At 39.2% G+C, this 13831-nt stretch overlaps 2 protein-coding genes across 3 annotated transcripts; both read left to right on the forward strand.

Moving 5' to 3' along the window:
- Window positions 1-594: 594 nt before the first annotated feature.
- Window positions 595-6507, forward strand: LOC119498060 (mitochondrial fission factor homolog A-like). 2 transcript variants are annotated; one of them, XM_037786544.1, is made up of 7 exons: window positions 595-775; window positions 2019-2240; window positions 2388-2563; window positions 3799-3890; window positions 4037-4207; window positions 4699-4774; window positions 5496-6507. In XM_037786544.1, exons 2-7 carry the CDS (start codon window positions 2024-2026, stop codon window positions 5625-5627), a joined length of 864 nt encoding a protein of 287 aa, XP_037642472.1. In that variant the 5' UTR covers window positions 595-775; window positions 2019-2023; the 3' UTR covers window positions 5628-6507. The 2 variants fall into 2 exon arrangements, with proteins under 2 accessions (XP_037642472.1, XP_037642471.1); XM_037786543.1 differs by having other exon boundaries at window positions 596-775; window positions 2388-2566.
- A 1124-nt stretch (window positions 6508-7631) lies between these two features.
- Window positions 7632-13586, forward strand: zgc:110269 (probable flap endonuclease 1 homolog). Its single transcript, XM_037786535.1, has 11 exons — window positions 7632-8032; window positions 9568-9634; window positions 10136-10238; window positions 10443-10497; window positions 10618-10679; window positions 10796-10932; window positions 11452-11512; window positions 11637-11768; window positions 11860-12005; window positions 12102-12246; window positions 12491-13586. Exons 1-11 carry the CDS (start codon window positions 7660-7662, stop codon window positions 12545-12547), a joined length of 1338 nt encoding a protein of 445 aa, XP_037642463.1. The 5' UTR covers window positions 7632-7659; the 3' UTR covers window positions 12548-13586.
- The last annotated feature ends 245 nt before the right edge of the window (window positions 13587-13831 follow it).

The raw sequence follows: 13831 nt of genomic DNA on the forward strand, positions 1-13831 counted from the left end.
ATAATGGAGCAAGCCCAAGTTTGTTACCATTTCCTTATAGTGACCCATCCTTCAGACTGACGTTATAATATATATTATAATTTATAATTTTATAATTTTACTCCAAGTCCTTTATCCCTTCTGTTGTTAAGCTGCTGAACACAGACCATACCCATTTTAAATGACTTTTATTTAGAGGAATTTTAAGATGTTGTTTTTATATATTATTTCTTATTTTTGGGCTTTTATTGCCATAATCCTATGTATTTATATGGTTCTTATTGTAACTTGTCCCTCCAGCCTTTAATATGCTTCCTTTGACTTAACTAATTATTGGTTGTCTGTTGTATGTATGGATGTATGGACTGGGAATGCTACAAATGAATTGCCCCCTTGGGGATAAATAAAGTTGTCTGAACTGAACTGAACTGAACTGAACTGAACTGAAATGTGTTAATGACCAACAAGTCTAAATAATAGCTTTGTATTAATCTGTATTAATTGGGCCAATTACATAAACATTGAGTGTGAATTGTGTGCGCTCGATTTCTGACCTGGGTGCCACCTGCTGCTGAGGCTCAGTTGGGTGGGTTGGACTGACAATCTAGCTCTTAAACCCCGCCCCAGCGGGCACACGGGGTATATTACTGTAAACACACACACACTCTCATACTAGCTTGAAGCGGTGAGTCTCTCGGTTTCACTCGTCGTGCGTTCCGGTTGCTGCCGTTAATATTACAGAGCTAACCGCATCTTGACACATGACATTTTAAACCCCGGTGATAAAACCATAACGGTGAGTACTCATTGAAGCTAAAGGCTGGTGAATGTATGTGGCTGCTTAACTAATGTGTTGTGATGTAGATAACATTAGCTGCTACATGCTAGACATGGCCTCTTGTGGATTTTCATTCAGTGACATTGAAGCCATGTGTCAACAACAGCTACACCTCATGTTAATTAATCTCATACAGCACAACGTAACATGGTATTATTATTCATTTTGTCTTTCCATTATTTGTTTTTACTCAGACATTTACATAAACATACTTAATTAGATACAAATATGAAGTGAACCAACATTTCCACTGTTTACAATTAAATTATAGAACACACAGATAGAACATGGGGTGTTTTCATGTGAAATAAGATCAAATAAATAATAATAAAAAAATTGAAAAAGAAAAATTAAACAAAAGAAGGGCGTTTTGGGGGAAATATACTTTTTCCACTCTTTCCAAATGTCCTCAAATTTAGTTTCTTGAAGCCTCATTGAGAAAGTATTTCTTTCCAGTACAAATATTTCATAAATAATATCATACCAGTTCTCCAATGATGGGGTAATCTGGTTTAAGCCATTTCTTAGTAATTGCTTTTCTAGCAGCTACACTCAATATTCCAAATAAGTATTTTGTTTTAATATTTGTAGATGTTGAAAGTAGAAGACCAAACAGGAGTTCGTCCAACTTAAAAACTATGTTTGTACCAAATATAGTAACTAATTCTGTGTAAATCTTAGGCCAAAAAGAATTTACTTTTGGACAGTGATAGTGGTTAGATACCTGGGAGCCACAGTTCCTCCAGCAGCTGGAAGAGCCTGAATGATGAGACTTCTGAGCAGGTGTAGAAATGTTATTTCTAATATATATATTAGTTTTGTACCCTTCACCCTGCTGTCAGGCTTATGTGGTTCCTCTCTGGGTCAAGCCCTTCTACATGAGATAGAGAGCATGTTTTGGGGCTTTGCCATTAGCTTCTATATCAAGGACTAAAATCACCCTATTTGTCATTTTTAAATTAGGTATAATGATACTGCCTTTCACCTGTTATAAGGAATCAGGATGGCATTGCAAGCAGACTACTGGCATGCATATTAGAGGAGATGGCAAACACCCAGGGCTCTCACATAAGAGCTTGGATGTGATTACTGAACATCTGACACGCCTGTCTCTGTAGCTTAAATGTTTACAGTCTTACATGCACTCCAGTCTTACCTTTTATGTTTATCTTAAGTGTTTTTCCATTTGATGTGTCTACAGGCTGGATGAGTGGGCCATTCACCTCCCCCTCTGCAGAGGCGGCTGAGATGAACCGCATCCACTATGAGTTGGAGTACACAGAGGGCATCAGCCAGCGCATGCGAATCCCAGAGACCCTCAAGGTGGCCTCAGAGAACCAGATGGGGTCTCTGTCACTTCAGCAGCCCCCCCTGCTCATTCACACAACTATGATGCAGGTGCCAGAGAGGATCATCATATCAGGTAAAGACAGTACACTTCCACACACACAAAGCTGTGCATGGTGAGCTGAAATACAGGTGCACTAAGGTCAGCACTCTGTTTACATTTTTCATGACCCCTGTGCCCTCCTACCACCAACCATTTTTATTTAACTGTCCCTCTCCACAGGTGATGATGGGGATTCTCAATTTTCTCGTCCGCGAGACTTGGACCTGATTCAGTCCGTCCCTCCCATGGACCTCCTGGACATGAATGCCCCTCCGCGTATTCTCACTCTAACAGATCACCCACTGGACTCCATGGAAACTGAACAAACTGCCACTTCACAGAGCAACCTCAGCCAGGTGGTAAGGGTCAAATCAAGGTTTTCATTCTGTCATTTTTGTTTCTCATTACAATTAGGGCTGCACAATCGATCAAATATTAATCAGGATCATTATTTTGGCTTCCCACAGTTAAATGAAGATGATCGACTGCGATGCTAATGTTAAAAATACGTGCGCCGCTCATTGAAAACTCTGCTGCATATCCAATCAAGCGCTTCCTAAACGAAAACCCAGCCACCATAGGGCGATCAAGATGTTTTGGCTTCACTTTGGGGGAGCAGCTCTGCTTGCACACTGCAGCGGCAGCCTGTGGAAAACGTTACTGAATATAGGTGAAGAAGAGAGCGGTGCAGTGGTTAGCATTGTCACCACACAGCAAGAGGGTCGCAGGTTCAAACCTAGCTTGGGGCCCTTCTGTGTGGATTTTGCATGCTCTCCCCGTGTTAGCGTGGGTTTTCTCCGGGTTCCCCGACTTCCTCCCACAGGTTAGGTTAATTGTTGACTCTAAATTGCCCGACGGTGTGAATGTGAGCGTGAATGGTTGTCTGTCTCTATGTGTCTGGCGAACTGTCCGGGACGTACCCCGCCTTCGCCCAATATCAGCTGTGCTCGGCTCCAGCCCCACTCCGCGACCCTGAACATGATAAGCGGTTACAGATGATGGATGGATAAGTGAAGAAGAACCGTATTTTAAGTCTTATTTCGATGCAAAGATTTGTTGATTAGCAGAAGCGTAGCACAATGAGGACGTAAGAGCAGTGCTCTGTTGGTTTAATTTTGGGTAATAATCATGATCTCAATATTGATCAAAATAATCATGAATATCATTTTGGCTATAACTGTGCAGCCCTAAGTACAATTAATTGAATTTACAGAAGTTGTTCCTGATCCCAATAGTGGTGCCTTATTACACTCTCCTGTGCATTCAGTACATCTATAATAATACTTTTGCAATGTCACTCATTACATTGCTAAGTTTGTTGATGAAAATGTTATAGATGCAGTAACATTTTTGGGTACATAATCAGATTAGGTGGAGAGCTGTTAAAGTAGAGAAGGAAGCTGATGATTTGACGGTTATCTGGTGAAAAACAAAAAACAATATGAAATTCAAAGTGGAAATTTTCATCACTGAAATCATGTGTTGTCAATGTAAACTAGCCTGCTTTGAAAGGGAGCAAAAATATTTAAAAATTAGGTTTTAACTTTTCATGTGAGCCTTACACAATTTCAAATCCTTGTATCATTCATAGGCCCAATTTCATGCTCGGTCTCGGAGGGAACGCAGTGCGAGTGAGAACATGCCTGTCCGTCACAGCGGTCAGATTTTCAGAGGTGATTTAAGGTAAGCACACACCGATAGCTGAGACATTTGTTACGACACTGCTGCCTTTTCATTCTGAATTTCATCTGTTATTCTTATTTCACTCTTGGTTTGTTTAAAAAAAATCTTATTTCTTTACTGTTTCTCTCCACTTACCTCTCCGCCAGTGTAACTCCTTCCCCTTCTGCCCCCCCAGTCCGGTTGTGTCCCCCCCTATGTTCCCCTGAGGATGCCAACATCAACCTGTTTACAGCTGTGGGGTTCCTGTCTTATATCCAGTCAACAACACGCCGGGCGTACCAGCAGGTCCTCGAAGTGATGGACGACACCCACCGCAGGTGATTTCTCTTTTCTTTGTCCCTGTATTTCTCAGAAATCACACTATTCACAAAGTGTCTCAGAGAAAACAGCTGGTGAATATCTAAGAAAATTCACGAAATCAGGACATTATATAGAAAAGAAATACACTTGTGTCACAGCATCATAACCTATAAGAAAGCTCCTCAAGTGAAGAGCTGTAATGGACGAGGAAGGTATGGAGTATAGGAGTTTCTGAAGCAAGACGGCAAAATTCAATGTAATTGCATAATGTAGTAATGTGATGCACATGAACATTTTGCTGGGATGATGTTTGTTTTGATCTAATTTGAGATGTGTTGGCATTTCTCACTAAACAAAGTAACATTTTGATGGGACACATGTCTTTGTCATCAGCATAATGCTCTTGTCCAACAACCTTCAAGATAGATAGGACAGTCTCTGAGCTAGACTCATTTTGAGTTTGTCACTGCTGTCATTATTCTAAATTGAGATAAATTGATCTCCACAGGACACACCTGGATCTGGCCCTGGATATAAACCCTGACGAGTCTGGCTTAGTGGACGCCTCCTCACTACGACGACAGGTAATATGTCTCACACACCTAAATGACTGTGTCAGTGATGAGTAAGGATGCACGATCCGACTTTTTCAGTCCCGATAGCGATACCTGGGCTTTGGGTAATCAGTAGTAGTGGGGTAGGGGTCATTGGCCCCCACACTTTACACCCCTGGTCCGATTTGGCTCATGTGATCCCATCGCAAGATGGTCTCTAGCTTCTCCTGTTTTTAGGTTTTCAATTTACAACTGATATGGTACAGTGAAAGCATGCTGACACAACTAGCTTATGTATCCCGTATCAGGCTGCTTACAAAGGATGCTGGCAGAGCAGCACACAGCCAGTGATAAGATACTAGATACTCTGAGGTAAACAAACAAAAACAAATGCAATACAAATACAAGTACTAAACATCATCTTGCAGTCATGAGCCAGTGAGAAAGTACTCAAAAGGTTTTCTTGTGTGTTTTTATGTAAGTTTGTTCTTTATGTTGTCATTTCAACACACACAAAAACAATCAAAAAGAAGGACTCCACCAGGTTCTTCATGTCTGTTGTTGTTTTTGATTTGGTCACTTAAGCTCTGCTTTTGACACCGTCTTGCAAACTTTAAACTTAAATTGAAACCATATAGTGGTAATCCTATGTACAGTATATACTTTGGTAAAACTTACCCTGGCCCAGCACATGTAGTGTTCTCACCTTTTTTTTAAAGTGGTGAAAAAAATGTTTTTATGGTCATTTCAGATTGTGAAGTTGAACCGGCGTCTGCAGCTGCTGGAGGAAGAAAACAAAGAACGCTCCAAGCGAGAGGTGATCCTGTATTCTGCTACGGTGGCGTTCTGGCTTATTAAAACCTGGATCTGGTTCCGTCGCTAAGATTGGACAAGACTGAGTCTCCCAAAACACTGGAAGCCAAAGCAATTCCTTCTTAAAGGTGCAACCATTAAAATACAGTATGAGTCTGTACTACATCTAAAGGCAAATGTCCTGCACCACAATGCTCTATGTTTCTATAGCAAACTCTATATCGGGATTTCACTTACAAATTTCGAACTGCGCTGTCAAGATAAGACCTGAGGCAGTAAAACATAACCAAATTTTTAAAGACCGATGATATACCTATGTTTAGTTTATATACCCAACGTTACTAAATTTCACATTGGCTGGTATTCACACCTGCATATCTGACTACAAACTGGCTTTGGCTGGGTACACCACCACTAGAATTAGAGGTTAAGCTAAAGTTAGCATATCTCACATTCAATGATTCATCTGCGTATTTCATTCCTCTATAAACTGGCAACAACAACTACCAAGACAAAGCACAATGACACTACAGCTGGATGTTTGCAAAATGTTAGCACCTACTTCGATGTTGGTGAGCTGAGGTTTTCTATGTTGCAGCAGCAACAAACACTAGTTACCTTATTTGGCTAAGTCTAGCTACAGCATAGGTTGCTGTCTGACAAATATAATGTGAACTCTGAATCAGTGTTGAAGTCTGAAGTTTTCTCCACCTCTCAAATACTGTACTGATACAGATAATCTAGAATATGTGGGCCGGTTTAAAGTAGCAAAGGAGTGCCTGGTATTAATCAGCAAGAATTGCAAAACCTCACTGATATATTATGGTTACTTTGTGCAAATATTACTGAATGTACCTTTTTATAGAGGATCTGTTATGCTTATTTTCAGGTGCATACCTGAATTTTGGGTTTCTACTAGAACATGTTTTCATCCTTTATGTTAAAAAAAACACTTTACTCCGCTCCAGTTCCGCTCTAACTAGTTTTGTTTGAGGACGTGCCAAACTAGCCGCTAGGCAGGTATTATGCACGTGTTACTTGGTGACATCACCACGTTACGAAAGAAAAGGCGGGACTTCAAGCAAGGCGTTTCAAGCAGTTCCGGAGCAGTGTTTCTTCGGTGGAGAGTAACTCCCTTTGGTGTGGACTTTGTAACTTTGCAGATGTTTAACATGCACAGAAAAACTAAATAACACACTAAAGGAAAGGGAAAATGCACAAAAGCATAATAGGTCCTCTTTAAAGCTTGATAAAGCCTTTGCACAGCAACAACAGATGTTACAGTGATGCTTGTGAGAGTAAACTAAATTTGTAAATGAGACTTTTTAGCTTCAGGAGAAGAACGATTAGAGGGGAAACAAGGATTTACTTAAGCTACAAATGTTTTGGGAAACAAGCCTAGAGCTAGTTACAGGACCAAACCTCAGACCTGACCTGTGTTGTCTTTTGGAAATTGAGGTCCATCAGGTTTTGTTAAAAAAACTACCATTCTTAAAGTGTCAAAGTAAGATGACTAAATCTAGAGATGCCATAACATTTACCCTGAATGTTCTTTGAGTTCTGCATCGCCCAAAACATTTGTACACAGTACTTGAATAGCCTATTGTTGTAAATGTTGTAGTTTGTCCTTATTGTTTTTTTTGGCAGTCACATGCCTGGGGATTATGTTATGAGTTTGATGAAGTGTCAACAAAAATACTAAAGGTAAGGGTATTTATCTGTGCAGTGATAATGTTTTCCCATGCTGTTTCCACAGTTTGAGCTTGTTTTGACCACTCACGTTTTTGCACTATAAGTTACAGACTAAAAGCGTGTGGTTTTATTCATCATCATCATACAGTGTGATATACATCTTAGAGCTACTGTCTGTATGATCATGTGTAATAGATGGCTATAAGCTATAGCTGTCATTATATTTCAAAATGAAATGTACTTCATCATGGAGGTTTATTTATCACATGATCAAAATGTTGCGGTAACCATTTTTTTCTTTGTTAAGCACTGTACCTATAAGCTGGAGTTTTAAGTTAAGTATTTTACTTTCTTTGTAATATATGAATAAATTCATTGTTTGTTAAAATGTTTGCTGTAATAAATGATGGATGTTAATTATTTCCTCTACAGCAGAGCTTCTGTTTGTCTGTGCAATGCTGACCCCTACTGCTCCTCTAGCAGATGTGCAACATCAGGAAGATGTTAAAGGGGATTTAACTCAGCATCGTTGTAGAGCAGAGAGGTTTCCTTTAAGGAAGACAATTCGTACTATCAAAGATCCTCCACAAACTACAATTAATTTGGATCAAACCCAACCTAAACGTTATTATTTCCTCATCTTCTACCCGGAAGTCTTCATAACAACAGAAGCACTGTTGCTAACAACAACAACAACAACAATGGGGATCATCAAACTGGCTGATTTGATCCGGCTAGATGCTCCTGATGCTATTTCTCATAAAGATATCAGCGACTACACTGGTAATATACCCAGCTCTGATCTGGCATCCATCTCTTTGTGTTGCTAGCACGGTTAATCTTTGTCATACCAAACAAAACAAGCGATTGCTAATAACAGCTAACGTTAGCATACAGTCATCTGACTACTAGTTAGCTTGACTTTGATGTTAAAGTTACACTATTACTCACATTACACAACAACACCTCTTTAAAAGGTACCATTAACGTTACTTCACTGAACAGATCAGTTACAATAGCAATGCTGTTTATATATGAATGCATCAGCAATAATATCTATACATTTAAAACACAGTGAGAAAAGTCATTCTGCATTATGATCACTTTTACTTTTGCTATTAACTTTCCAGACAAACTTGTAACTTGTATCCTGAGATATGACTACTTTTACTCAAGTAATGGATCTGTGTACTTCTTCTACCATTGCTAAAGTCTTAAAACTAATTAAAAAAACAAGCCCTGATGAATTTCTCAGTGTTAAAGGTCCCATATTGTAAAAAGTGAGATTTTTTTCATGTCTTTTATATTATAAAGCAGGATTAAGTTCTATATAAACACTGTTAAACTATCAAAGTGCTCAATATACGGAGAAACACACACAGCCCGTATTCAGAAATTGTGCGCTTGAGACAAGCCGTCAGGATTTCTGTCCATTTGTGATGTCACAAATATACAATATTTAGACCATTAGACGGTTTGAAACAAACATTCTAAATGTGTCCCAGTTTATTTCCTCTTGCAGTGTTTGTTAATGACATCAGCTGACAGGAAGTAAACATGGACCCAAACTGTTGCCTAGCAACACAATTCTGTTGCAATTCTGTTGAAATGCGCTAAAACGGAGCGTTTCAGACAGAGGGTAAATACATGTATATTCAGGCTGACAGTATGAGGAAAATAAAGTTTTTTTTGAAGATTACAGCATGTTAACATGTTTTAGTAGAAACACAAAATACAAGTATGAACCTGAAAATGAGTACGATATGGGACCTTTTAATAACCTGTAAATATAATTAATCAAATGCAGGTGTATGTTAACTGGTCTAACTAACTGAATACTGCTGTTTTTGTACCTTATAAAGGAGTCATATGAAAAGACACATGTATGACCAGTCAAGCTCTGATGAAACAGTCACTGAGGATTAATATAAAACTCATAATATAGCTATATTATACATTCAAATCTGCATTACTGCCAGCAATACTGCTGTTCAAAAGATATTATAAAAATAATTTTCAAATTATTCCACTGACTGCCATAAATTGCAGCCATATAAATAAAGTACAGCAACATTGTTTGTATAGTTATGTAATGGACTGAATAAATATTAATATTTCCCTCTGTAATATGGTGGAATAAATGTGTTAGAAGTAACTTCTTATAACCATTTTAAGTGCTGTAGTTGAACACAATTAATATAATCAGTAAAATTTGACCTCTGGGTAAAAGTGGATATGATAGACAAGCCAATTATGACTACATGGATATTGTTTATTATATGTTGCTGATTATGCTGGTGCTGTGTTACACCCCACAGGAAAAGTAATCGCACTGGATACCTCTATTGTTGTGAACCAGTTCCGTGCAGCTACGCCTTCTCTAAGGTGAGCTCCTTAATGAAAGATGACCCATTCTGTCTTGCTGACATTGAGCAACAGTAGATTTTTTTCTCTTTTCTCTCACTGGTGAATTATATATATATATTGATTCCCCATTTCCATCCCAGTTCACTGGGTGTCCAGGTCATTAGAACTCCTGTAAGATGCGAGGCAATCTAATATGATAGCACTGCAATAACTTTGCTTAAAATACTCATTCTTTTTGGTATTTTTGTGCACTTTGTGGTGGTGTTGCATATGACTGCATTATATTAAACAATAATATCTTTGGCATCTTATTTGCATATGAGCAAAACTATTAGAAACACCGTATAAAATAATGCAATCCATCGCAGCACCACCACAAACTACAGCCATAAAGTTGGATCAAGACCTCTCTGAGACTGTCTCAACAACAATTAAAAATGATGTGTTTAACAATGTACAGGGGTTTCTATGCTTTGGCCAGTGTATATGTGTGAAATATACTTTATTTCCTCTCCACAGCCCGCTGACAGGTCTCTTCTTTCGCACGCTCACCTTCCTGGAACACGACATAAAGCCGGTCTTTGTGTTTGATGGGAAGCCACCCGGGGAAAAGACACCTGTTGTAAGTGACACCTTTTGTCTCTTCTTACTCAACTTGATAGTAAACACATCCTCCTGGTGTGTGTAAGACAGCCACAGGTCAGAGAGAAAGGCTAATCTGAACGCTTACCTCATGTGCACGTTGGGCCAGTGTGATATGATAGAGACAGCTAACATCTGTAGTGTGATACAGATGCTGATCAAAGTTCCTGTTTTTTTTCTGCAGCTTGAAAAGCGAGCTGAGGCGGCTGGTTGGAGGTCCTTCAACCGCACAGGCACAGGTACATCTGCACAGATTGACATAGGTTTTGAAGTTAGTAGTTATAGAATTACACACTGGGAATATTAGTTGAATGTCAAGTCTTCTTAAGTGAACCTCGACTCTTTTGTGCTCCATGCAGCATCGTCCCAGACCAAAGATTGTCTCCTGCTCCTGAAGCTCCTGGGTGTACCTGTCATCCAGGTACGACCTGGTCAACATATTTCTTCATATTTCTCTCGCTGTCTCTTTCCTACCTTCATTCTCTTTATGCATTTTCATGTTTATCTCCCTCTCTTTCTCTCTATCTTGTGTTTCAGGCTCCAGGGGATGCTGAGGCGCTGTGCGCCAAGCTGGCGAGAGAGGGGACTGTGGACGCTGTGGCTTCAGAGGACATGGACACACTGCCGTTTGGAGCCAGTATTCTCATTCGCCAGCTTAACGCCAAGAAGGACAGGTAGGAACTCTACTATTCATGTGTTGCTTAAAGGATGTACTGGAGTTTTCTTATGTTTTAATCAATTTCTTAGTATAATTCACATTCATGCTGGCAATTTTCCAAAGTATTCCACAGATATTTACATTGTTAAATTCCTTTGCCCTACATGGTGTGTATGCCAAAATGTATTTTTGGTAAAGTTACTCCCTTCTTCTGAAGTTGTCTGGGGCCGGTGTATTTAAGTACTCTTCAGAGTCTAAGACTTTTAGAGAACAGCTTTTGACGTAAGGTGGTTTTTTAAGTTGTTCATCTGTGATGATATTGATGCATTGACATCACCTGAGGCCTTGGAATCGTGTAGTCAAACATCATCCTGTCAGCTTCAAATAATGTTCATGTATCAATGCCACTACTAGTGATTTTCTTATGTTACTTTATAAAAATAAAAAAAAAGAATCTATCGCTTTAACTGAAGGAGGGACTATGAGATTTCTAAACTGATCTAATATTGATCTATGCTCTTCCTATTCTTCGCAGTGAAGTCGTTGAATATTCTTTAACCAAGCTGTTAGAGAAACTCCAAATTAGTCACGAGGAGGTGAGACTGAAACTTTAACGATGTCTTTTGAAAGTATAGTATATCATCATTTGCAATAGCACTAAACAGAAATACTACAAATAAGTCCTCAAACTCTCCTTCTTTTGCAATTTTCTTCCACCAGTTTGTTGACCTGTGTATTCTTCTGGGTTGTGACTACTGTGAGAAGATAGCCGGTTTGGGTCCTAAGAGAGCTCTGACACTGATCCAGAAGCACCGCACTATTGAGAATGTGGTTTTGCACATCAACAGACAGGTACTAGATGATCTTTGTTTTCCATTCTGTATGTTGCTTTACAAGAAAGTATAAGATCTGATTTGACACTTTAGTATCTGCTGCCCTTCAGACCCATCCTGTACCAAATTTCTGGAAGTACAAAGAAGCACGGAAGATATTCTTGGAACCGCCACAGACAGTAGCTCCTGAACTCACCTGGGATGAGCCGGATGAAGAAGCCGTGGTTGGGCTCCTCTGTCACGTCAAATACGTTAAGTACGTACTTTTCGCTTAAGCCCAGGTTTCATTTCACACGCTTCTCTGTCTCTTTTAAAGACAGTTATGACTGTATACGTGTTGACATGTTTTTAGGGAGGACAGGGTCCGACGTCGGATGGAGAAGTTTCGTCTGACGCGGGAAAGTAAGCGGGAGGAGCGGGAAAAGGAGAAAGCAGCGGGACACAGCAGGCAGACTCGGATGGAGGACTTCTTTAGACTTACCAGAAAGAGGGAGAAGGTGAACATAACATAACAATCTTCTACAATTTTTTTAATTTATGGCATTAAATTGATTGTATTAAATTGATTCAGAACTTGATTAATTGGAGGAAAGCTATAAGGATGAATTAACTTTAAACTATTTAAAACTACCGTTGAAATGTTTGCATCAATCATGATTTCTGCTCCAGTCAAACAGTCAGTTAAATGAATGTGTTGTGGCCTGTTGATTAGTCTGAACAGTTCTCTCTTTCTTCCTCCAGCCTGTGGAAGTTGCAGACACTTTAAGCAGCAACAGAAAGAAACCAAAGTCAAAATAAGGCCGCCACCATGTTCCGCTTGCTGCCTCCACCGTTCCACCATCCAAGTTGGAAGATGTTTTCTACGCTTTCAACGCCATCTGCCCGTCCAGATATCTCAAACAATCAACAGACCAATCTGTGATCCCGAACTTGAATTTCTGCCATGAGATGTTTTTTTTAACAAGCAATCATGCTTCATTCCTTTGCTGATGAGAAAGTGTAGCATCTTCAATATCCATGTCAGTGATTTAATCTTCTGTAACACTAATAATTGACAATTTCAACAGTTTCAGAGGCAGCAGCTTTACATGTTGAATCATGGTTCTGCATTGGGAGAAGACTGCACTTTTCCAAGTGCCTTCTAACCACCGCTGAATTTAGAAGAAGCCAAAACAGGCATCTTGCAAGACACTGACTTCAAGTCACTACCCCTACAGACAATAAAATAATCTGATCTTGTTTTAAACAGCAGTGTCCGCAACAATGCAGTTCACTGAGCAGTTCTTCAGCAGTTTCCTGCAAAGCTACCAAGAAAAGCAGAGCAGGCAGGAGACAGCTATGAAAGAGAACAGTGTGATCAGTGTCGGGGAGGCCTTCCCCCAAGCCAAAGCTGGAGAAAGGGGATGTCTCATCACTAGATATTCAATGAGCACCTGCTGTGTAAAGGGTGCCAAGGCAGAGACCAAAGACTTGAATTTTAAAACTATCAAGTCAAAAAGAGATTGTGTAGGACGGAGTATTAGGGCCACATTGAGGGGGAAAAAATCGGAGATTTCGAGAATAAAGTCATAACTTTACGAGAAAAAAAAGTAATTTACTCCTCCACAAAAGACGCAATTTCTAAAATTACTACTTTATAATATTATGACTGAAATCGCAGATTTATTTTTTTTCCCTCAATGTGGCCCTAATACTCCATCGTAACTGTGAGATGTTTAAATCCATATGAAGAAAAGTTTGTATTATTTTTGGAAATACTTGTAAATACAGTATAACTGTATGTTTTATATTGGTCTGTTGCCCTTTTTTTTTTTTATTAAAATAATGTTGAAGTTTATTTGTTTATTTGTGATGTTCTTATGGGAAATTTGGGTGAGTAGTTATTAATATTTTATTTACTGAAATATTTCAGAATAAGAGTGTTTCTATTAAATGAAAATAGTGTTGACCTCAGTCTCAGCCAACTCGGTGGTCTCTGAGACTGTCTGTTTTGTCTTGTTCATGTGGATATATAATGTTTGCACTACTGCTACTGCACATCATTTATAATATTTATAATGCACATATTTATTTACCTTTTTT

The sequence above is a fragment of the Sebastes umbrosus genome, chromosome 12 (genome assembly GCF_015220745.1).
Source record: "Sebastes umbrosus isolate fSebUmb1 chromosome 12, fSebUmb1.pri, whole genome shotgun sequence".
Lineage (NCBI taxonomy): Eukaryota > Metazoa > Chordata > Actinopteri > Perciformes > Sebastidae > Sebastes > Sebastes umbrosus.

What these genes read in the sequence shown, in the direction of transcription:
- LOC119498060 (XM_037786543.1), top strand. Translation starts at nt 2,024, where the DNA reads ATGAGTGGGCCATTCACCTCCCCCTCTGCAGAGGCGGCTGAGATGAAC. An exon ending in ATTTTCAGAGGTGATTTAAG is followed by an intron (nt 3,891 to 4,036) that starts GTAAGCACACAC and finishes CCTCTCCGCCAG; the next exon opens with TGTAACTCCTTCCCCTTCTG. An exon ending in ATGGACGACACCCACCGCAG is followed by an intron (nt 4,208 to 4,698) that starts GTGATTTCTCTT and finishes TGATCTCCACAG; the next exon opens with GACACACCTGGATCTGGCCC.
- zgc:110269 (XM_037786535.1), top strand. Translation starts at nt 7,660, where the DNA reads ATGTTAATTATTTCCTCTACAGCAGAGCTTCTGTTTGTCTGTGCAATG. An exon ending in AGATATCAGCGACTACACTG is followed by an intron (nt 8,033 to 9,567) that starts GTAATATACCCA and finishes TACACCCCACAG; the next exon opens with GAAAAGTAATCGCACTGGAT. An exon ending in CTTCAACCGCACAGGCACAG is followed by an intron (nt 10,498 to 10,617) that starts GTACATCTGCAC and finishes TGCTCCATGCAG; the next exon opens with CATCGTCCCAGACCAAAGAT.